The sequence below is a fragment of the Acanthaster planci genome, linkage group LG01 (assembly GCF_054643075.1).
Source record: "Acanthaster planci isolate LZ-2023a linkage group LG01, COTS_SCS, whole genome shotgun sequence".
In the NCBI taxonomy this organism is placed as follows: Eukaryota; Metazoa; Echinodermata; class Asteroidea; order Valvatida; family Acanthasteridae; genus Acanthaster; species Acanthaster planci.
In genome coordinates this window covers 28947005-28971121 of record NC_141777.1, presented here as the reverse complement: position 1 = coordinate 28971121, position 24117 = coordinate 28947005, and the positions used below count along the sequence as shown (strand labels likewise).

Below are 24117 nucleotides of genomic sequence, written 5' to 3'. Positions count from 1 at the left end.
TAGTCTGGATTTAGTACCTTTCCCCTTTCTTTCAAAAGGTGTCACTCTTTGTTTAAAATCCGGTAACGGTGCTGTGAATTACTTTAATTAAACAATTCCCTCTTGGCTGTGTCTGTAAGAAAGACAGTGGGGAAATATGCTCACAAATTACTATCCCACAACATTGTTTACTGTGGTTCAATTGGAGCTTACATGAGGAACTCGGGTGGCAGTTAGGAGCAGGCTACCAAACCTGTATTCCACACAACCCATCAGTTAGAACAACGGGAAAGGGAAACAAAAACACCAAAAAAGCCAAAAAAAAATTGGGATTTTATTTTTGGAAGAGTTTGTCAGAATTCCTCAGTTTTTACCAAGTAGTTAAGCTGCAAACTTTGAAGAAAGAATTCCCAAATCATGTTTCCTCCCATTCTTTTTCTGATATTCTTTATTTAGGTTCTCCTGTAGTTTTAGTTAGTGAATGTCTTGTGCATTTCTTTTTTTCTTGGATTTTTCTGCGAATGTTGTGATGGTGATTTTTGGTGGTAGATTGATGTCTGTGTTTATTATTTTTTTTTGGGTGTGTATGCCTGCAGGTAATAAGTTCACAGAGTATTTTGGTGTCTTCTTGCAAAATGTTACCAATTTTTGTTTTTCTCCTGGAAAAGATTTACTTTCATTTGTTTTGCCCATATTCTTACAGATATATATTCCTTTGGGGCTGAAAAAATAAAACATTTTTAAGTGTGATCAAACGGTTCACCAAATATCACAAATCCCTGAGTGATTTCATTGTCGTTTCCTTTGCATTGCCACTGCACAGTAAAGGGTTTCTGCTCATCGCTCGGTTTTTTTGTGTGTGTGTGTGCTATATCGTCAAGGCCTGCAGAGTTTTTACTGGCTGTGCTTTGGAGTGATATTTGCACAAGGCATGGAGATGTTTTGCCCGGTACTCTGCTCAGCCTCTAATGAAGGTTTGGATAGGGGGAAAGCAGTGACTGACAGCTGATCAATAGTTTGCTGCTAGGGATGGTTGCATAGCTCCCCCCTCATTATTACCCAAACCTGACCACTCAATCTGTCTAAATTATCTCTCTCCCTAGTCAGAAAAATGTGCACTGTTCTTGTGCAGATGCTGGTCGTATTGGGATGGAAAGTCTACTGCATCAAAGAGAATTTGATGGCTGGGGTAGTGAGTTGTTGTTTGAGATTGAATTCAGTAGCACAAGCTGTGAGTAATAATTGTGCAGTTAGTTCTTTAGAAGTCATCTAATTCAAGTGGAAAATGTGAACCAGCATCGTGGGATGGATTAAAAAGTGTATGGTGGTCCAAAAACTATCCCAAAGTATTCACATATGACCCTAAAGAATAGCTAACAGGTGCTATTTGTTTTTACTTGTTTTCACAGGTGTTAATTCAGAATTGTGTCTAAACCAAACTGTGTTTCTAGTGTAGTTCTAGAAGAAATGGAAAAAAGACTGCCTTGTGCAGTGGGTAAGAATATTGAGTTACTAGCAGTGGACACAGATCTGGAAGTAAAATCAAGCAGATTGCAGTAAACATCAGTACAGCAAATAGAACCTCTGCATACATCTAGTAGTGCATACAGTCATTAAAAAGGATTAAAAATCTAAAATCACCGTAAACAGCAAACATGTTAGTGGCATTAATTAGCCCACAAACTCAGAAGTTCCTTCCGCCTTATTCTAATTGACACCACTGGGTTATATCTTTTCACAGACATTTCTCTACATTGGCCAGGTTGTACATTTATACATTTCTGTGAGGATTTGTGGAATTAATAATGATTCTGACCGGCAACTCTGTGAAGGAGAGAAGGAAGGGGCTCTGAAAATATAAAGGAACTTCTCTTCTCCATCCCTTTATCACACAAAGACTTGTAACATGCAAAGTGAGAATTACACATCAGTAGTTGAAATATGATGACAAGATTTTCCAGCTTCTTTTCAGTTTCAGTGCAAATTTCAGTTGTTAAACTTTTACTTTATGACATTCTTTCCCTTTCAGGGACTGTTAATTGATTGACCCTTGGATTAAAATTTAGATTAAATGATGTTTACATGCAAATAGATACCATTTTTGTCAACAGAAGGTGATGCTTCAGTCAAAATCTTTTGTGATTTTGCAAAGTGTAAGGGATTTATCAGTGAAGTAGTTGAAACAAATCATTGCCCCAAGTATGAGCCTTTCAGCCAGTTGTCTCTGAGGCCTTCAGCTGTGTTTAACATTGTTTTACTCATTGATCCTCAGCCTGCCAGACCTGCATATTTCAGAGTTTGAGCCTGAGATCTCAAATCTTTGATTCCACGGTTACTAGGCTCTTTCCCTCTTGGAATTATGGCATTAAATCTTTTTTTTGGGGGGGGTGTGAATTCAGAAATAAGCTACGAATAACTTCAGGTGGTTGTGGATTGTACAAGCTCATGAATTGGTCACTTCCCTTTCTTGAAGACAGCATATGCGGGCCTAAGGGGCCTTGTCCATCAACCACTGGAGAGGATCAGCTGCATATCTGCAGCTCAAGCTTGTTGAAGTCTGGTAATGAAAGTGGTGATCATATGATTGAATTACGGATGGAAGATTCGGTACGAGGATAGGAAAATGAGGAAAAATTCATTATTCCTAGCCAGAAATCAATTAGAACAAAGAAGTTTCCTTTAGAAAAGATATTTTAAGCTTGTGTGTAGAAGTAGTTGTGAGGTGTTGTGCAGTGAGCCATTTGTGAATGGCGTCAGCATTAGACTGTGTAGTTGTGTGTACATGCTTGTGTGTGGACCTCTGCACGAAGGAAGTCCACATAATGCAGGATATGATGGCGTTGTGTGGACTTGCACATGTCCGCATAATGCTTTCCCCTCTCTGAAAAAAACAGTTTCAGATGCACTTTGGGATCAAGGTTATTTGCGGCAAAATGAAGAGGAACAATCCAGGAAATCATCAAAAATCTAGCTTGAAGGAGTTATCCTAGTGGGAGAAAAAGGAGCATTTACCTTAACCATAGGAGAACAAAGGAATGTCCACACTTCGTATGTAAAACAGGTGTGGGTGTGGGAGGGAAGGGGGATAGACAGAAGTCTTGTGTGCATGTTTATATAACCTGAATCATTCTGAAATGGTTCAGGTTGGCTCTAATAGGATTGTCTGACTAGGATTTTGGAAGGACCTAGATAGTGTGTGAATTGTTGGCTTTGAAATACAGGCAAACGGGGAAAGTAGATCAGACAATTCAGACATCATTTTAGTACCTCAACATTGTTAATGCCGGCTGCCTTTGTAGCTATGCCACCAACTTGTGATTGGATTGGAATTTGACAGCAAGGAGATCTACATTTTTAGTGGTCACCCCTTACTTGCATAATACAGGGGAACTGGTTTTTCAGTGCTGTCGGAGTGCTGTTGAAGAGAGAAATTCACAGGCTTGTTCCGATGATACTCGAATCACCTTAATAAGTTAAGCTGCTGGTCCCTGTACTCTGCCCATTGACGGCACTGCTTAGCATATATTTCAGCAGTAAGAGCCACTATTATGCACTTGCACAATTTTATGTCTTGCTGATGGCTGATATGGCTCATTCATAAGTAGACTTTCTATTACTTTGAAGGTTGTAAAGCCCTAACCTCCTCCAGTAAAATATCTCTAGATGTCTTAGTGAGCAAATCAAAAGAGTGAAGTCTATTGAATCCCAGCAAATCCAAGCAATGCCTGGACGTGACAGACAGAAAAATGTCTTTAGTTCACTTGTTTCCGGTTAACTAGATGCAACAGAAGTCCTGGTGCTGGCTGGCTCTTGTTGCATTTGATCATCTGGGTCCTGTGAACTGTGAAGATTGGTGTGCCCATTAAGAGCTATTTGAGCTCCGGACATTTGATCACGAAGGGAAGCAGTGCACAATTTTGTGCTCGGAAGGCATTGACCATGGGTTGATGAACCGTGGCAATTGATCAGGTAACAGAAACTGGTTTACTAGGTGACATATACAGACCATCTGTTGTTAGCCAGGGGCTGAGTCACTCTTAGCATCGGTGGAAATTTGCTTGCATCATCAGCAACAGCTGTATCGTGGGTCAAGTTAATTTTCCTTCCCCCCCCCACAAACTTCAGTGCAGTTTGTCAGAACCTTGAAAATTGACCTGGGACAAAATTGTCAGAATTACCAGAGAATTATCCGGCGAGATAGTTGGGGGAGAGGGAGGAATCATGTATCATGTCGAACAGAGATATGCAAGTTGTAAAGTTTGTATCTTTCTGATTGTATGCAGATATTGTCAGGTCGATAAGCCAGAGTCAGTTAATTTTTCTTTGTTTATTTACAAATGTTCATTAAGGATTGTCAGAAAGCCAAAACGAAATGTTCAACTACAAATTAAAAAAAGCTCAGTAATAAGCATCAGGGGCAAGGGAGGGGACTTTCCCAGACTTCACGTATGAAGTCCATTTAATCTGCCTAACAGTGTCGTAAGCAGTTACTAATAAGTCTTTCCTTGTTTTGAAGACAGTTCAATCACCATAATCAATCCTGCACTTGAAGGAGAGGAGAAAAAGTGTTGGGGAGGGCTTCCAATTTATACTAAAAAATCTTTTAGAATGGTTGGAAAAGGTCAAAAGTTTGCAGGGTATTTACTATCAGTATTTCTCGTTCGAGTCTTGGTTTTTTGCTCTAGTGCTGCTGACCCTCAGAGGAAGAAGGAAATTGTGTTTTTTAGACATGATTCGAAATCCTTGGAAAAAGTGGTCTCATTGATGATCCACACAGTTCTGCCTGGAATCAAATCACAGGCATTTGAAGAAACAACAGCTTGATTGGCTTATTGACCTTACAGTAGGGACTCAGGTTGTGATTTCTGTGTAGTTTTCCTGTTCACATTTCCTTCATCGTAACGTTTATATATGGAAGTTTTCCATTGTGTGTCTGTAGGCTGTCTTAGTGAAATAGGATCAGTCATTTTGAAACAGGCTGTTTCTTTTCTGCACATAAATAAGGTTTGTCATCTTTGTGAAAGAGGCTATTCTTGTCACAAAAGTTAACTTTCATGTTTAAAAAAGTTACATGTACAGTGTGTATGTCTCAATATAAACCACTGATGAGATGCATTTCTCAGAACCACTGATCTCTGTACTGTTGGTGTCTTGCACTGTTGCTCATGCATTGATGTCTGTAATGAAGATTGACGTTGCATTTAATATCCTGGGTGGAAGATACATCCAATGTTTCTCACATCGCCGCAGGAGTTGGACAACGGCAGATTAACACTGGCTGTACAGGGAACAAAAAAAAGGAAGTTAGTAGTATCAAGCGTCCAGGCTCATTCTTGCGTGGTTGGTTGTGTCATTAAGACATCGGAGCCGAGGACGAATGATATAGTGGCTGTAAATATAATCTGCAACAGATGACTGGCAAGATGCATATTAAAAGTAAACACCGGTGGAGTTGCTGGCCTTAATGAAAATGGAGACGTCACTGTCACTCTGCTGCCTGATCAAATGAATCCGTTGTGTTGCTACCCCTGGGGATGGGTCAGAGCTAGCAAGTAGCAAGCCTGAGGGGGATTTTAGGTAGATGCCGTGTGGTGGCTGCCTGCCCTCTAGTAGAATGCCCTCTGTCGGTGGCAGTGTGAAGTGCTGGGCAAAATATGTTCAACCATCTTTATGCATTTTAACAGACAGTTTATTCACCACGATTTTGTGAGCCCTTCAGTGACTGCTGTAGTGGGTCAGGAGAGAAAAAACGTGTTATGAGTGGAACTCGTTTTTCCTATGAACTGAACTCCACCTGCTGACCGAGTTGCCAAATGTTTTGAGTCTGTATGTGCCATTTTTTGTTCATGTTGTGGTCATGCAGCATCACATAAACTTATCAGAGACTATCGTCATCCATACCTTGAATTGGACATTGCCTGTGTTTTCTTCCAAGTTCCAGTTTACTGCCAATGTTTGTAAGTCTAGGAGCATCGCCAGCGTGCCGGACTAGTTTTTGATAAGTTCAACCCTTGGCAGCCCAGGCATGGTACACAAAAACTGCATGCTACTCATTAGAGACTCAAATGCCCGGAATGAAACCTGATAGCGTGATGTTTGCTGCCTTCCTGAAATTTTTGCAAATATTGACTCAGGAGGAAAATAATTTGCCAGCAACTAGGTCTAGATGTGCACATTGCAAGAGGGAATGACCATCTAGTGCAGGTGAACTCGGGAAACCCTTTTTTTTCTTCTGTAAAACTACCTGAGTTGGGCTAATCCCATGGATTACCGTTGCACATTAGGAGACCCCCCCTGGCTAGGTTATGGGGGAAGTGGGCTAATGAACTTGTTGTGCTCCTGAGCCTGATGCCGCATTAGAGTTAGGGAAATGTCGCAAATAGCTTCACTCTGTGGCCTACTTAGTGGTCCCTGTCCTGTCACGGAGGCCACAGTATGGTCCAACTGCTTGGCGGCTTTTTTTTTTTTAAACATAAAAAAAAAAATTAAATAGTCAAATTTTTATCGTACTGATACAGCTCGTCCTGCTTTAGTGTGTACTGGTGTTAACCTTCATTGTTGTCAGGGGACACAGGTTTTGAGTTTTGAAAGAGTCCTTCATCCGTGTTTGCAAAGGAATTAACATCCATCAGGATCCGGATAGAAGTACAACAGCCACAACATTCATTTTGGCGTGGAAATACTGTGGAAACAATGTAAGGTGGCACGTCGGAATTGCCTGCAGCATTTCAGATGTTTAAAGGCTACCTTTGGCGCACCAAGTCATTTAAGTTGTGGGAAAAAAGGCCATTTGAACAACTTGTTTGGAAATTGTAAAATGGAAAAGAAAAAGTCTTACATGGAGGAAACGATTTCTGGCTTGGTTAATTTCCACAGAGTTGCTGTCTGATAGGCAAAGGAAACTCCTTGAAATGAATGATGTCTCAGTACATGATCATGATGGAAGAGCTTGAGAATAATCGCTGGCAACCCAAGTCGGGACCTCCGATTCCCTCATCCGGGATTCCAATTATAACCCCCCTTTCCAGCTCCATCACTACGGTGGGCTTAATCATATCTCCATTTATTTCGTAGCTAGTCAGTTGATAGTCGTCAGAATATTACCACCCCCCCCTCACCCTTCTCAATTCCAGACCCAAAGGTCCCTACCTGTCAGGATACCCTCAGGAGGGAGGAATGTCCTGACGTGTTCATTGCCCTGTCATCTTGTAAGAGCCGTCAGGGGGGGAAAGAGATGTAATTTGTGAAATCATAGCAGATACCGTTGCTTGATGCCGGGCTGATTCATCTCAGATTTTTTAGCCGAGCTTTACCTGTTGCGCTGATTGGATGGTTTGGGGAAGGGCTTGTGTCATAGATGTTGCTTGTAGGTAGATGATGAAACCTGGGAATATGTTTCTTAATTTCTCTGAGGTGGAAATTGAGGGCAAGATTCGAGGAAGGGAGCAGGTTGACATACAGGGTAACTCAAGACTATATCTGTATTTCTTGGCTGCAAAATGTGTCAGTAATTACGGGGGTGGATTAAGGGGGGAAAGGAGTTTTGTGAAACAAAATGCCAGTGGATTGAGAGAATCCACCTGTTATGCATTTATGATCCAACACACCTGGGAAATGTTGGGTGTGGAGCCTTTGTAAAGTTCTTGAAATAAATGATGTGGAAAATAGTCAGGTCCATCCAGGCAATTTACAATGTTCGACAGGTGCTGTAAATAGATGGTGTTAACAATGATACCAGCAGTGTATTTGGGGTTAAAATTGAAGTTGGAATCTACTGATATCTGTCCCTTTGCCCCCTGTAACAAGGTCAACGGTTCTTGATGGAATGCTTAAGTTTTGTGGTGAAGCATTTCACTGTGTGGCTGATGGTGAGGAAACTTCACCATGATTCAGATAACCATTCTGAAGAGGGGTGGTAAATTTGTGCATGTGGTGATGTTGGTGCATTTTTTAATCTTGCTTACAGAGCAGTGTTTACGTGTTTGTACCTTTTTTTTTGGTAGAGTTTATAGGTAGATTTTGGTCCAAATTGCATGTTTGATTCAGTGGATTTTCTGGTCATGCATGTACAGGACACTAGTTGAGTAAGTTGTTTGCTAAAGGTTTACTCACCAGCATGTTTACATCACAGTGAGGTGTTGCTAGAGCATGTGTGTGTCCACTGCTTGAAGTATGTACTTCTGACATTTGTAAATTGTGCACAAAATCACTTGCCTCAATCACTTATAGAGAGTTGGAAACTATTTGGATAACTATCCATGTTGGCATTCAAACCATTCAAACTTGATGGTTGCCTTAGGGAACATGAGAACAATGGTGCGTTAAGGGGTTAAATTGTTTTCTGGATACAGAGGATGCAAACCAATTTGTGGACTTTCTTTGAACTCAGTTTCTGAGAATCCTAAAACTATGCGATGTGTTCTTCCAAGAAATGTTTTCTTAGATTACCAGGATTCAATGGGTAATTGCATAATCTATGTCTAAAAAAATAAGAACCATTCTGATGAAACACTTATATTGCCTGGCTAACCTAAAAGATGTTGATTATCAAGATATCCCCCAAAACCCAGATCAATAACCCCTCTGAGATCTTTCAAGATCTTCTGGGAAGTTTTGCAGGATTTTTAAAGAGTGAGAGAGATAGGGTCCAGACTCTGTAACATTACTCAGAGCTTAGTGCTGTTTGGAGAATGTGCCATTGGTTATGTTAGATTTCTGGCAGCAAGCTGATTGAGTTTGGGGTTGGAGAAGAGATGTGGAGCCTATGTTTGTAACTATCTGAAAGTGACTCTGACCTTCATGTTGCCAGTATTTGGCAGTGGTAATTAATTTGTCGATTGCTGTTTTCTTTCTTATTTTCCCCCTGTGGATAGGTGGTCAGGGCATGATTGGCAGTGACATGATTAGCCAGTCAGGAGCTGTCTCAGGCATGGGCATGCCCCCTGCCTCGGGTGGCTCCTCCTACTCCCACTCTACCCAGCTTCACCCCTCCATGCACTCCCAAGCCATGATGCTCGCCGGCCACCCCCACTCCATGATGATGTCCCATCATGCATCGGGGCACAGTGGATCTCACAGTGCGGTTGGCCAGTCATCACCAAGTCTTCTCAACCACAACGACTCAGTCACAGCGTGAGGAAGAAGAAAAAAAAGACGACACAAAAACAATTGTATACGTAGCCACCGACAAGTTATATTGTCAAAGTCATCCTTTTTGATCTAGTGTAATTGGATTTTAAACCTCTGTGGTATATCATGGTACTTTTCACCTGGGCCAATGCTATTACTCCCACCGTTACAGCCCACCCACATACTCTTGTCTACTCCAAAAACACTTGCGGAACTGTTTACCTGTATACCACATTTTACCCTTTCACTTGATGGAAATATGTACAAACTAGTATTCTTGCCATGCAAATTTGGAAACAGACTAAATTATTTGCTTTAAATGGATTCCTGATGATATGGATGAGAGAAACTTCCAACCTTTAGGCAAGAGGTCCCAACTTGTACTAAATTCTAGTCAAGTGACCAGTGTTGACATCAAGCCTTCCTATTTTGCCTCTTCTGATTAAGCCGAAGGTCACTTTATAGTATAATGTTTTTAGCCATTGAATTGGTTACATTTGTTTAGATGCCAAGTTGTAGATTTGCACTCCCATGGCATTGATGGCTTTGGCTGCAAAGAAGGGAAATACATGGCTTGAAAACAATTCAATTATTTTGACAGACCTTGCTATTCCAATTAAGGAAAAATATTCAAAAATTGAAAGTGACCAATTGAAAGTCACCATCAGGTATTCATGCAATATGCAAATGAGGGAGTTGAGATCTTTAATGTTGCCACGACTTGTAGGCAAATGATTCTCATCTTAGTTACTCTCAACAAGTGACATCAAAGAGCCAGTATTATTTGATACTATGGACACTCCATCCTCCAATGAATCTCTTTTAGTCCTGCATTTCCGAGACACAACATGACTTAATACAGCTTTTGTATGTCATTTGATTTTTGAGCTAACTTGAATCCCTTATCCTGATTGGTCACATGCATGGCAGCTGACCATGCAGTACATGCTCATACACCACAAGTCTGATTGCACACCGCACGTTGCATTATTGCAAGGTTAAGCGTACCAATTCAAAGCTGCAGAGTACACCGTGAATAAAAAAATGGTACCCGGGTGCCGAGTTTGCTGGAAAATAAATTTGTCCCACTCGTTTGAGTGGAACACGGCATAATGTGGTGTGGTGTAGTCCCAAATATCACCGACAGACACCGTTATGTTACACTCACACAAGCAAGGTAATGAAGCTGAGTTATCTGGACACTTGCTCTTTAAGCATTTTTGTCCTAGTTTGTGTGGTGGACTTATCATGATGATTGATTCGTGAAAACTTCACAAGTTATTTCTGCCCCCCCCCCCCCGAAATAGCAGTTGACAGTTTTGTTTGTTACTTTTTAAATATATTTAAACTTGGATGTAGTGTTAATAACTTGGTTATATAGCTCATTTTTTGTGTAAATATACATACGGTCTTCAAGTTTTTTATTCGAAGAGTGCTTGTCGGGGTGAGATTATGACTTAGATACCTAGATCCTGTGTTTCATCACGTACATGTGAATACTAACGTGTTTTTGTGTGGTTTTCGTGTCATCTTTTTGTTTTGTCTGAAAAAGGCAGATGGTGTAACTTAAACACTTTACAGAGTTTGAAATCTGTGTTAAGTAATCAGTGATCTGAGTGTCACAGTCTGTATACTTAGTTTGCGTAACATTGAAATGTATGCTGCCCACCTGGTTTTGTGTTAATTGCTTTTATTTAACATTTCTTCAAAATGGCTTGTCCCATTGATGCTTTGGGAAATTCATGGGATTTGACATCAGACTGATGTAAAACAAGGAGAAGAAAAAGAGAATATTAATTGTCTTAAATGTGCAGCCATTGTTGGTAATGGTTTGTACATTTGAGAGTGCAATATGTTCTGGTTATAGAAAATGCCACGTTGATCATGACGGGCAGAATTTCATCAGCATTGTTAAAGTAGGTTTTCGATTTTTCTGGGCAATTTTTAGCAGTAATGTAACCAAAGTATTGGTGCTTGCAGAACTAAACAAGGATTTATTTGGTGTAAATACATAGTCCATTTGTACGAGTGTGTATTTAAAACAGTTGATAAAACATTGCTTCTTATAATACTATCCAACGTGTGGATACAAATGAGACACAGCATTTTTAACTAGACCGTTTTGTTATGTTGGGGCACTACTTTATTGAAATATTTTGACAGACATGTTTGAAATAGGATAACACTATTCTTGCCCTGTTTTGGTGAAGTATGCAAAATGGTACCCTTGCTTACTGACTTGTAACTTCTTTTGTCCCCTTTTGTTCAGTAATCTTGTGCTTATTTTGATTGGACAGGCACAAATATATTTATCAACTGCTCTGATTCTTGAAAACTACTTAACTAATTTGTCTCCTGTTAGAAGTGAGATGTTAAAAACATGAAGATAGACAGGAGGAAAAATTACTACTGGTTGGGGGGTCATATAAGCCATGCAACCCCCCATTTGTATTTTGTTCTTGCCAAGAACAGTGCATGTTTGTGGATATCATGCTGCATTTGAGGGGTTCCAGCTTACTGTAAATTCATCTCAGAACCAATTGGCAAGACACCAGTTGCTATCCATTAAAGTTATCGCATTTGCCATGCAGAACAAGTTTCTGTAGATGAAGCCAAGTAACCAGATCTGATATCCCTGTGGGCCACTGCAGCACTCCGTGTAAAGCTGGATTTTGCTCTTGAAAATGAATGCGACTGTGAACTTGCAGTGATGATGTCATGAAATTTTCATGGCAAAATCTGCAGTGTGTTGGATTGTGAACTCCCATTTAAAGTTCCTACAGGGATTAGGACATCGTAAATCTGCAGGGATGTTTGATTTTAGAACTGGCCTAGGTGTATATGAAGAGGGATTGCTGCTTGGAGTGCAAAAGGGCTGATATGCTGGCACCACAAACACTCGAGTTGTCCTCTGCCACATTCAAGCATGTGCTAGCACTCTGTGTAAGGTAGAACCAATTAAGTTATGGGATTTATGCCGTTCATGTTCCCGGAACCAGTTAATATCAAGAAAATGCAAGCAACAAGGCTTTCTGCAGTGTGGTAATATACGGCAAATGAAAGGTCAGGTAGAGGGCTTTGGCATTAATTACTCATGGTTACCCTTGATGGCAGTGTGGAACATGTATTCTAATTGAACAGCACACTTCTTATTGTCGGAAACTTCTTATTATAACAGGACACCACCATATGTTTTGGGGGAAAAAAATGGCTCAAAGCCAAGATTACTTCCGAGTGTTTGATCAGAAACGAATATAGAAATATCTGTTGAATACAAATGCGTCAACTGCGCATTTAGATTGCTGTGGAACATTTGTTGAATGTAATCTACCTGTATTCTCATGGGGTCCTTCTCATTTCACTTTAGGTAATTGTAAACGGATGATCAGGAAGAAAAAGGGGAAAGTGAAATGTCTCCGAGAAGAAATCCAAGATGAAAGGGAAGTGTAGGATTAACTTTCATGGAAATGCTACAAATGTATTCAACATTTAATGACTGCAGAGTGTTTCATTAATGTTATATTAGACATTTGTGAATATGTATTAAATAAATTTCACAGATTTTGATGACACAAGAAGCATAGTAACAAAGTTCAGAAAAAAATTTAATGGCACAGTGCTGTTTCACTTGTAATATGAAATAATGAAAGCATTTTGCCTACATGATTGGACTGCTTTTGTTGTTAAACCTTGAGAGGTCTTTATTTTTTAGATGTACACAGCGATTGGATTTTTCTACCTCTTGTATTTATATTATCAGGATCCATGTGGATATAATTCTTTATGGATTGATGAAATGTTACTTTTCCCCAGTCCCAAGAACAAGGAGTATTCAAGGTTGTAACATTGTGCAGATTCTTTCTCATATCTTGCTTCATGTTATTTTAAAGATATTTTGAAGTTGAAGATTAAGGTCATCTATTTACCTCAGCCCCAGGGTGTTCTGACCAATCACAGTCATGATTCATGTTCAACATGTGTGCACAAAAGTGCAACATGCGTGTACGCATGCATGACACAAGCGGCTGGTACATGGCAGTGTGATATGGAAGAGGCACACATTTATTGCCTATTTGTAATGCGAGCAGGGATGGCTGTATTTATTTTGTACACAAATCTAGGTATGTGATCAGTGCACATCAGCGAGTCACTAATGGCAGATGGTTTGTATACCAAGTGTTGTTCCAGAAAAAATGAATCATTGTGCGCCCCCCTCATTGGAAGCAGAGGGGTTGGGTTGACGCTTATTGGATTTCACTGCCAGTTTTATATGAAACGAGTCGTGCAAAGTCGGTTCCATACTGTGACAAGCTCTCGTGTAGCGAGTCGACAGGGCTAGCATAGTTCTTTGCCATTACAATAAGATTTCCTGGTGTTAAGTGATCAAATGCCCTAGATCTTGGCAGTCAGGTTGAAATTTGGATGGATCAGCTTCTTGCTGATTCTGTTTTCCTTTCATTGATGTAGGCCCTTTGCACTGAACCTGACTGATTGAAATGGGATCCACCATTTTTGGAGTCAAATGTCCACTGAAAGGATTCTTCTATCTGGGGTTATATACAAAGCTACACCAGTACCAGGCACACAGTGTACGTTGGTAAAAAAAATCAATAGTTGTTCAAGGTTTTTATAGCTGTATGTAGTTGTTCGGTAACTGATGCAGATGGCCTAAACTGGCTTCAAAAATGGCATGGCATAACATGTCAGGTATAGAAAGTGATTCCAGCCGCAAATGGTCTCTAACAGAAAGGCATCTTGTTAATACCAGGGTTTTTTTAGCACCCCAAGCAAGCAAAAATGACTGATGTGCCAAAAACATCTAAAATAGTGTTGAGAAAACTATTTTGTTTAGTTCCTTGTAACACAGAGTGTCAAATGTATACATGTTCACATAGTTATTTCAGTATGTGTAACACAGAAACTTACTTTAAAAGATGTGTGAACACTTTCCTTATTTAAACCAATTTAAAACACTTATACATTTTCAGTTATATTAAACTGAAAAAAAGTCTTTAAAAGTTGTTTGGATTAGAATGCTTAAAAGCTGTGGTGTTTTCCTGTTCTGTCTTGTAGAATGATGTACATTGTTAGTTCAGAGGTAACACGTTTGTGCCACACTTCTCTTTATGGTGTGGCCCCATCATAACTTTTTTGTGTTTTCTAAGCTACATGTAGCATGTATACCTATGCTTTATTTTTTTTGGTTGTTTTCCCTTGCTGTTTTTGTCATTTTTTGGTCATGTGTTATAGCTTTGAATGCTAGTGTATAGAAAAGCTGACAAGCTGTAACTCTTACCAGTGATATACAATAAACTGTTAATGAACAGAAAAGTGTTCCGTCTTTTTGACTTGATTTGTACCTAGTCAGTGTCCAAGTTGTCAGTCTTTCTAGACAGTTGGTGAAGTGGAAGTAAACATCTTTATACATTACCATAGTTGAGCAATATTGGCTGGCAATTTAAAGTAATACTTGGTTGGGAAAACATACACAATATGTTTTATATTTTAGGCACATAGTCTAGGGAATAAAAGACCTCAGTTGTGGCCCCAAAGGGTCAGATTGTTTGGTGTAAAAATTCGGCTGTTATAGGTCCTACGTACTGCATCTGTGAGCAGGGGACTTCTTATGGGATCATAGGTTTGCTATATTCTGTTTGGCAGATATCGCACACTACAATGCTGAGTATGGACCATTTCCGGTTGTTTCTTCAGTTTGGAAAAATAAAACTTGTCTTGCCACCTTGACCTAGGTTTGATTTCATTTTGGAATGATCCAAGGATCATTGTGTTGTGACTAAAGGCTGGTTCATACTTCGTGTGAAAGCGAAAACATATACGAATTTGCAAAAGTTACACACATTTCAGCTCAAGCAAAATTTTGCTGCAAATTTTTTTGTGACATCAGATTCGCTTTTGCCTGAAGTATGAACTGGCCTTTAGTTGCGTAGTTTTCTCCTTATTTAAAAGCTTTTTGTCTTCAGCTTATCTTAGAAGTCTACTGGCATGCCGGACAGTCCAAAGTTGCTTTGAAGAGAATCATCTGGTTTCATTAACAAACATCATCACAGTGTTCTCAAATAACTTGTGCCTTCTCAGTTATTCAAGCTGTCAAAGATCAATTTTGCCTGCACATAATGAATTAACCAATTCTAACACTGATCATGAGTATTTCTATCGGCAACTCTTACATTATGTCTCAACAACTACAAAAAAACAACCAAGTTTAATACTGTTTTGAAAATAACACCACAAAAGGCAGCTTCAAAATATTTTCCAAAGTGGATATAAAATATGAAACTGATACATAACTTCATACAACTGTATAAATCTGACGCAAGCTTTACACACAAATCCAAGAACAGGACAAGTATTATTAATGTTCTGCATATATTTTGGCCATATTTCATTTTACTGATTTATCTAACCAACCATTTCTGTCACTGGAATAACCAAGTTTGTTAATAAAAAGGTTCATGTACAATAGACATGTAAACAGTTCAGTGACAAAGGATACCGGTGCATGCAACGCCTAGGTCATTGATGCACATGTATGCCTAAGACCACGCTAAGACCAACTCGGTCCACACTCAGCCTGCCCGGCTGCATAATACCGTGATGCGTGCCAGTCATCACATTTTCTATAGGCAGAAAGAAAATTTATACTGAAACTAAAGACAATTTTGAAAATTAACCAAAGAGAGCAAAAATTATATCTGAAATTATGTGTCATTTGGAAAAGAATTTGGACTGTGTGATTTTTCTCGTAAGGCTGTACATGGAAATGCAGATGTTCCAGTGACCCAGATCAAAACATTAATTTTTAAACAGCGCCCTCAATAGTTTACTAATAAGAAGCTCCACATGTTTTGTCAGTGTTTTGTTAATGTTTTCCCTGTGAAGAAATCCTGACCAAAATGTGATTAGTTTGCAGCCTGCACAAAGGGACTCTTATAACCTAAGTTAAAATAGTATCTTAGAGGAGTTTGCCAAAGAAGTAAGTTTGCTTCTGAGTGTTTTCTTAAAGGAGTTCTTGAGATTTTGGACCATAAAACTTTGCATAATCATAATGCTTAACATTAGATTGGCAAATATTTCCAGTGTAACATGTACTGAGATGAAGCCAATTCATACATGAGACATATCTCATTGGAGATTTAGGTTCAAGTAAGCTTTATGAATATATTGAACTTACCTGTTTCACTGAAGCCACCAAAGTCAGTTTTATCATCTTAGTTTAGCCTGGTTGAATGTTATAAGCAAATGTCAGTCAATTAAGCTGTAGGCCTACATGTAGTTTGAAGAACCGATAAGTGCAGAATGTAGTACATGTGTAACAAGCTCTTGAAAGGAAAGATAATATGCACACTGTTAAACATGACTGCCAGTTTATTGACTACTGCCAATCAGATTTTGTAAACCTCTTTTGAAGTTTAGTTATTCTAGGAAACTCAACATTGACAAAAATTGTTCATAACTTTGTCCTTTTCAGATCGAATAAATACTGCTAAGTAAGCCATATCCAATATATATGCAAATTTTCCTCTTGAGTCCGATTGAGTTGCTTGCACTTCTGAAGATCCACAAAATTCGATTTCTACTCTGACGAGGTGTATGCATAATGGCAGAAGCAGAAGCTAAGGAAGCGAATAAGACACGGAGAAGTGCCAAGGCAGCGCTCACCCGTCATGGCAAGGCCTTGCACATCCTGATAGAAGGTAACTGTTCGGCTGCCGAGGTCAGAGATCTCCTCTCGAAAATTGAGCATGCATATGAAGATCTGGTGCAGAAACATGAGGTGTACACACTGTGCATTGATGATGATGATGATGAATTTGACCATGAAGAAACCTGACTGGTGGAATGTCAACAAAGCTTTCTTGACCTGAAGTATGAGACAACTGATTACCTGACAAAAGATGAGAGCAGTGCAGCTAGTCCACTCACAGAAGCTGAACCAAATGAAGGTACAGGAATAGATCCCGTCACGTCCTTTACCAGGCCAAACAATGATGTACTGTAGCTGTTCCTGAACCACACTTTCCAAACCTTGAGGGAAAACCCATTAGTGAGCCACACCCTGCCGCTGATCTACTGTTCCTGATCGACCAGTCACCCCCTGGTAACCCTGAGGCAAACCTTGCTAACCCCGAAGAAATGCCAATCAGTGTCAGTAAGCCTAAGTTCTGCAGCCTCAAAATGGAGAAACCGAAACTGCCCAAGTTCTCAGGTGATGTGAGGGAGTTTTTCACCTTCCGTTCAGATTTCCTACACATGGTTGATGAGAAGTACAGCAAACATGATGCCATTGCACTTCTTCGAACCTGCTTGCAGGGAAAACCCCTGGACCTAATTAAAGGCCTAGGATCAGATTACGATGCTGCCTGGGAATACCTCAATTCTGTTTAAGGCGATCCAAGATTCACAGCAGATATCATCACCCAAGACATTGCCAAGTTCAAACCACTGAAGGAGAACGAGGATGACCGATTCTGTGAGCTGGTACATCTATTGAAATGCAGTTACAACATGATGAAGGCAGTTAGCTGTTCCCATGACATGGACAACAATCACATGTTAGCCATGGTAGAGAAGAAAATGAGCACAGATGATCGCAAAGTGTGGTTTCGTTCACTGGAAAGAGACAACCCTCAAGCAACGATGGAAAATCTCATGACATGGATGACGTCAGAAATGAAGTCATGGATGAGGGCAGCAGCACCACTACGTAACACCAGCCAACACTCCACACCAAGGTCCCACTCAGTGAGCCATGTCACCAAGGCTGTATCACCGAGCAAGAAGATGATGCCCAGTTTCAAGTGCTGGACATGCCAAGTTTCTGATCATTGGGTAGACCTGTGTCCAAAGCTAATCTTGATGAGCCAAGGTGAAAGTCTGAATACGATGAAAGATAGACATGCTTGCTTCAGCTGTCCGGAGAAGGCGGGAAGGAACCATAGTATGACAACATGTTTGAAAAGACGACAGTGTACTGAATTCATCAATGGAGTTCAGTGTAAATCACTGCATCATCCAACGACTACCAACTCCGTAGGCGTGGCTACCGTACACTGCAGTGATGTCTCTCTGCCAGTCATTCAAGTCGATGTATTGGAAACGATGAGTATCAGTCAGATCAGCCTCTCAAAGACATCTCTTGCAGAAGATCTGCATCTGAGAGGAAGGGATGTTGTCACGACACTAACTAAAGTAGGAGGAGAGGAGGAAGAACTCCACACCAGAGGCTATGAAGCCCATATGCGCCCGATGAATAAGAAGCAAGTTTTCACAGTGAAGGCAGTCGGAATACCAAGTATCAGTGATGACGTTGCTGAAGTAGAAATTGCAGACATAGCAGAGCAGTTCAAGATTCACCCATCTTATCTTCATCGACGAAGTGGCTCCATCGATTTGCTGATAGGAATTGACGACGCAAAGATACATGCTGGAGAGACGAGAGAAGTAGGAGATCTTGTGGCAAGCAACTCGCCACTTGGTTGGGTGATATTTGGTTCTGTACCAGGAAAGCAACGCCAAACCAACCGAGTACTTCATGTAAAATTCTCTGCACCAGTAGACATGACAGATTTCTGGACGAGTGAAGCAATGGGAGTGATGCTCAAGTCCTGTTCATGCAAACCATCAAAACTTAGTCCAACTGAAGTGGAGGAAGCCAGAGTCATCGAAGAATCTTGCACGAAAGTCGGAAAAAGCTGGCTCATTCCAATACACATGTAAAAAGGACCCCAATCTTCTTCCAGACAATAAAGCACAAGCCGAGAAGAAACTTGCTGCAATTGAAAGATATCTTGTGAAGTAACCGGGGCATGCTGAAGCACATGATCGTCAAATACAAGAAGTGGTCAACATGGATTTTGCCAGAAAGCTGTCCCAAGAGGAAATGACGTCGCTCTCAGGTCCAGTTTACTACATTGCTCACCATGGCATACTCAGACCAGAGAACAAAAGTACACCACTACGCATTCTGTTCAACTTATCTGCCACATTTCAAGGCCACTGCATGAATGATTACTGGATGAAAGGCCCTGACCTGCTGAACAACCTGTTTGGGGTGATCCTGAGGTTCAGAGAGAATGACGTTGCAGTAATGGGAGACATCTCAAAGATGTATCATCGGATTCTAATTCCCGAGAAAGATCAGCACGTCCATCGGTTCCTGTGGCGAGATCTGGAAATCAACCGAAGCCCAGATGTGTATATCAAAACACACATTTGGGGACAAGCCTACACCTGCGATGGCGCAGATAGCACTAAAGAAGACAGCCGAGGAAGGAAAACACACATGTTCAGAGGCAGCCAAAGCTCTCACCGAAAACATGTACATGGATGACATTTGTGACTCCACCCCAACAGTGGCGCAGGCCCAGAAATTGACGAAGGACATAGACGAGGTACTAGCCAGTGGAGGTTTCAGTGTAAAGGGCTGGCTATCAAACAAGTCCCTGCAAACGAGCAGTCTTGAGAAAGAAAAGTGTGACCTCAAGCCCCTCCAAGTCATGACAAAAGAAAAGCATCTTGGAACAGCATGGGATCCCCAACATGATGTCCTCAAGTTCAAAGTAACTACGAGCTTACCCCATGGCTTACCTGCTGAAGGAGATCAGCATTCTGTGAGGCTGACGAAGAGAAAAATTCTAAGTAACGTGGCCAAAATATTCGACCCAGTCGGATTTGCAGCATCCATTGTGATTCGAGCAAAAATCGCAACGCACCAACTTTGGCGACAGGGCTTAGGGACCAGGAGCTGCCGCTACCAGAGCAGAACATATGGATCAAGCTATTCAATGAAATGGACGAATTGAACAATGTTGCCTTCACAAGATCGCTCACACCACTTACAGCAACTGGAGACCCAACGCTGTGCATCTTTGCTGATGCATCAGAGGATGCATTCGGAGCATGCATGTGCCTATGTCAGGTGGCAACTTCAAGATGGCACATTTGATGTCCGATTTGTAGCTGCAAAGTCAAGAGTAGCACCACTCGAAAGGCTTACCATACCGTTACTGGAGCTACAACCAGTAGTTGTTGCTACACGCTTGTATAAGACCATCCTGGAGGAGACACGTCTTCAGATAGAGAAAACGGTCTTTATGACAGATAACTCCATCACGTTAGGATGAGTCCGAGGGCAAACGAGAGCATTCAAACCCTTCGAATCCAACAGAGTTGGTGAAATTCAGAGTTCCTCTGACCCCTCCCAGTGGCGACATATTCCCGGAAAACACAATGCAGCAGATGATGTCTCTTGTGGCATTCCAGTCAAACACCTGACTGAGCGTTGGCAACAGGGGCCAGAGTTTTTACGACTACCAGAGGAGGAATGGCCGTCAGGTGTGTCAAAGCAGAAATGACGAAGGAGCAACATAATGGGCAAAGTGTCTTCGTGGCACAGGGAAGAGAAGAAGTCATTGAAAGCACGAAGTTCTCATCCTGGAAAAAACTTGTCCGAGTTACTGCTTACACCTTGAGATTCACTTGGAACGAAAGCGTCAAACGTCAACTCAACATGACTGGGAGAGATGATGGCCCTCTTTTGTCACCAGAACTCCAGGAGGCAGAAAAGTATCTGGTACTCCAGGCACAGAAGAGTCTACATGACCGTCTAAACAAGAGTGAATTCAAAGGTCTCAGTCCGTACTTAGAGTAGGTGGCAGATTAGGTGCATCTTTGATGACGTGTAAAGTGAGACATCCAGCATTGCTACCAAAGGAGCACCACATATCACTGTTGATCATGCGACAGATGCATCAAGACGGCCATACAGGTGTAGCGACCACGGTTGCGAAGGCAAGAAGAGAGTTTTGGATCTTAAAGGTGCACAATCTAGCGAAAACAGTCAAATTCAGGTGTGTTCCATGCCGTAAAGCAGAACATAAGACCGAGACCCATCTTATGGCAGACCTACAAAAGGAGAAATTGGCACCATACACGCCACCATTCTACTTCACGTCATGCGACTATTTTGGCCCATACAATGTGAAGATCAGACAAAATAAGGCTACAAAGCACTACGGTGTTATATTCACCTGCCTAAACACACGAGCTGTACATCTTGAGTTGGCAGTTGACTGCTCCACAATGGAGTATCTGCAAGTTCTCAGAAGGTTTTTCGCCATCAGAGGTTATCCGGCTCTAATGATCAGTGACAACGGGATGCAGCTAGTGGGAGCCGAGTGAGAACTAAGAAAGATGATCCAAGACTGGGATGCTGAAAAGTTGAGAGTTCTGTGCAGAAAAGAAGATGGAGTGGAAGTTCCTTACGCCCAATGTACCCCACCAAAATGGTTGTGCAGAGTCAATGGTAAAAAGTTGTAAAACTGCACTGAAACCTGCAGTTGGAGCACAGATCCTGACACCCTCCGAAGTCTACACAGTTCTACTTGAGGTTGTGGATCTAGTAAATCGGCGACAAATCGGAAGGCTTCCCAACGACCCGGATGATGGTATCTACCTTTCTCCAAATGATATCCTACTGGGCAAGTCATCTGGCAGAGTACCCCAAGGGCCCTTTCATGAGACGAAGAATCCCGGACACCGTGTGGAGTTCGTACAAAGGATCGTAGACTCATTCTGGAGGCAGTGGAGCCGGGATGTACTACCACTACTGGTGCTGCGAAAAATATGGAAAGCAGAGAAGCATAACATCCGTGTCAACGTTGTCGTGACTGTAGCAGACCCAAGGGAGTACGAGGGAGATGGAGTGTCGGTAGTGTTCTTGAAGTATACCCAGGGCCAGATGGCAAGGTACGCAACGTCAAGGTGAAGACGGCAACAGGAGAATACCAGAGATCCATCCACAAGATCACAGTGCTCTACCTGTCAAAAGGATATGAGGACTAACTTCTCATCGGGAGAGGATGTTCCAGTGACCCAGATCAAAACATTAAACATCGCCCTCAATAGTTTACTAATAAGAAGCTCCACATGTTTTGTCAGCTTTTTTTGTTAATGTTTTCCCAGTGAAGAAATCCTGACCAAAATGTGATAAGTTTGCAGCCTGCACAGAGAGACCCTCATAGCCCAAGTTAAAATAGTATCTTGGAGGAGTTTGCCAAAGAAGTAAGTTTGCTTGCGAGTTTTTTCTTAAAGGAGTTCTTGAGACTTTGGACCATGAAACTTTGCACAATTTTTAATGTTAGATTTAGCAAATATTTACAGTGTAACACGTACTGAGATGAAACCAATTCATACATGAGACTTATCTCACCGGAGATTTAGGTTCAAGTAAGCGTTATGAATATGTTGAACTTACCTGTTTCACTGAAGTCCCCAAAGTCAGTTTTATCATCTTAGTTTAGCCTGGTTGAATGTTATGAGCAAATGTCAGTCAATTAAGCTGTAGGCCTAGTTTGAAGAACCGATAAGTGCAGTATGTACAGTAGTACATGTGTAACAAGCTCTTGAAAGGAAAGATAATATGCACACTGTTATACATGACTGGCAGTTTATTGACTACTCCCAATCAGATTTTGTAAACTTCTTGAAGTTTAGTTATTCTAGGAAACTCAACATTGACAAAAATAGTTAATAACTTTGTCCTTTTCAGATCGAATAAATAAATGGCTAAGTAAGCCATATCCGATATGCGAATTTTCCTCTGAGTCCGATTGAGTTGTTGCACTTCTGAAGATCCAGCATTCTTCCGAAAAACATGCTAATATTTAACCATTTTAATGTTCCAACAAAAATCACAGTTGGGGTTTTTCTGATAAATATAAATAATGCCCATACGGCTAATAATTTTGGACATATGAAAGAGAAAAAAGATTGTTGAAATGCTGGCAATATTTTGCCTTGTGTAACATATATGGCCATGTTGTCACCCCCCTCACAGTGTGTGTTATAGAGCGCACAATACTGTAATTGAGGATTATTCTGAAATTTGGGGTACACTATTAATCATGGGTGTAATCCATCGTGCAATATGATTGTTATTAATGAGAAAGAGTCAGGGTGGTATTATCCATCATGCTATAAAATGGTTATATATTGATGAGAGAAAGAGGGTGCCAGACCAAGGGCCAAATGGTCCAATAATACTTGGGATCATTTTGACTACTTGCAAATTATGGGATGTGTGGTGATGCAAGTAAATACTTCGTTTGCAAATTTGATGTTACATATTTTTACATTTTCAAAATCAGCATTTATGATTTTTGTCTTTGGGTGACAGAATTACATGTATATGCATAAATTACGGAAGCACCTTTCAAAATTGAATGGACTGGCTGATTGACAAGTTGCCTTCCAAAAAGCCTGTTCTAAATAGACTGATAACAATAGATTTGCACTCACCCGGTGTGCAAAAAAATGCTCATCTTAACCAAAATCTTGTGACATCCGAGCTTGTATTACACATTTTTCCCCTCATAGGAATGTGCACAATTCAGTCAGGACTGGCAATATGCTCGTCTAAACCAGTGTCTCGTCTTACCCGAGCTCGTATTACCGAGGCTCGACAGTATTATAACATGTATTCTTAAAAAAAGGAAACTATGTATAAAGAAATCAACATGACTAGGTTTTTTTTATAATTAAGTAACCCTTGTACTTTTCATTAGGTTCATCCAATTAATGAAGTCTTGTAGTAGCCCCCAGTCCAATTTCTGTCATTGCCTTTTTCGTTTATTACGTAACGCAAGCAGTGAAGCGTGTCCCCATTTCTCTTTAAATAGCCCCTATTGCCACGGGTCTCTTTCTCATTCTTTCTTGCATTGCTGATGATCACAGCGGTCGCTTCACTACTCTGACTTCTTCTGCTTCCTTCTAGGTGATTCCGGTTGTTAATTTTTATTCTTTTCTTCGCGTTCGTTGTTGTGGTGAACCGGGTTGTTTGGCAGTAGCATACAGCTTATATATTCTGGTGAGCTACAGTGGCAGCGTTTCTTTTCATATCTTACTTTATTTGATTCTCAGGTGGTCTATTTATTTTCCTCTTGATTTAAAAATTTGTTTACTTTAGTTTGTGAAAGAAGAAAACTGCAT

At 40.8% G+C, this 24117-nt stretch overlaps 1 protein-coding gene across 2 annotated transcripts in view; it reads left to right on the top strand.

Annotated features, from left to right (window-relative positions):
• The window catches only part of LOC110985950 (homeobox protein Meis1-like), a 52129-nt gene extending 37690 nt beyond the window's left edge, over positions 1–14439 (top strand). Inside the window, exon 11 of one of the 2 annotated variants that reach the window (XM_022247452.2) lies at positions 8853–14439. In XM_022247452.2, the coding sequence (XP_022103144.1) occupies positions 8853–9115 (263 nt within the window). In that variant the 3' untranslated portion in view covers positions 9116–14439. The remainder of the gene's footprint in view (positions 1–8852) is intronic. The other variant, XM_022247455.2, reaches the window with a different exon arrangement.
• The last annotated feature ends 9678 nt before the right edge of the window (positions 14440–24117 follow it).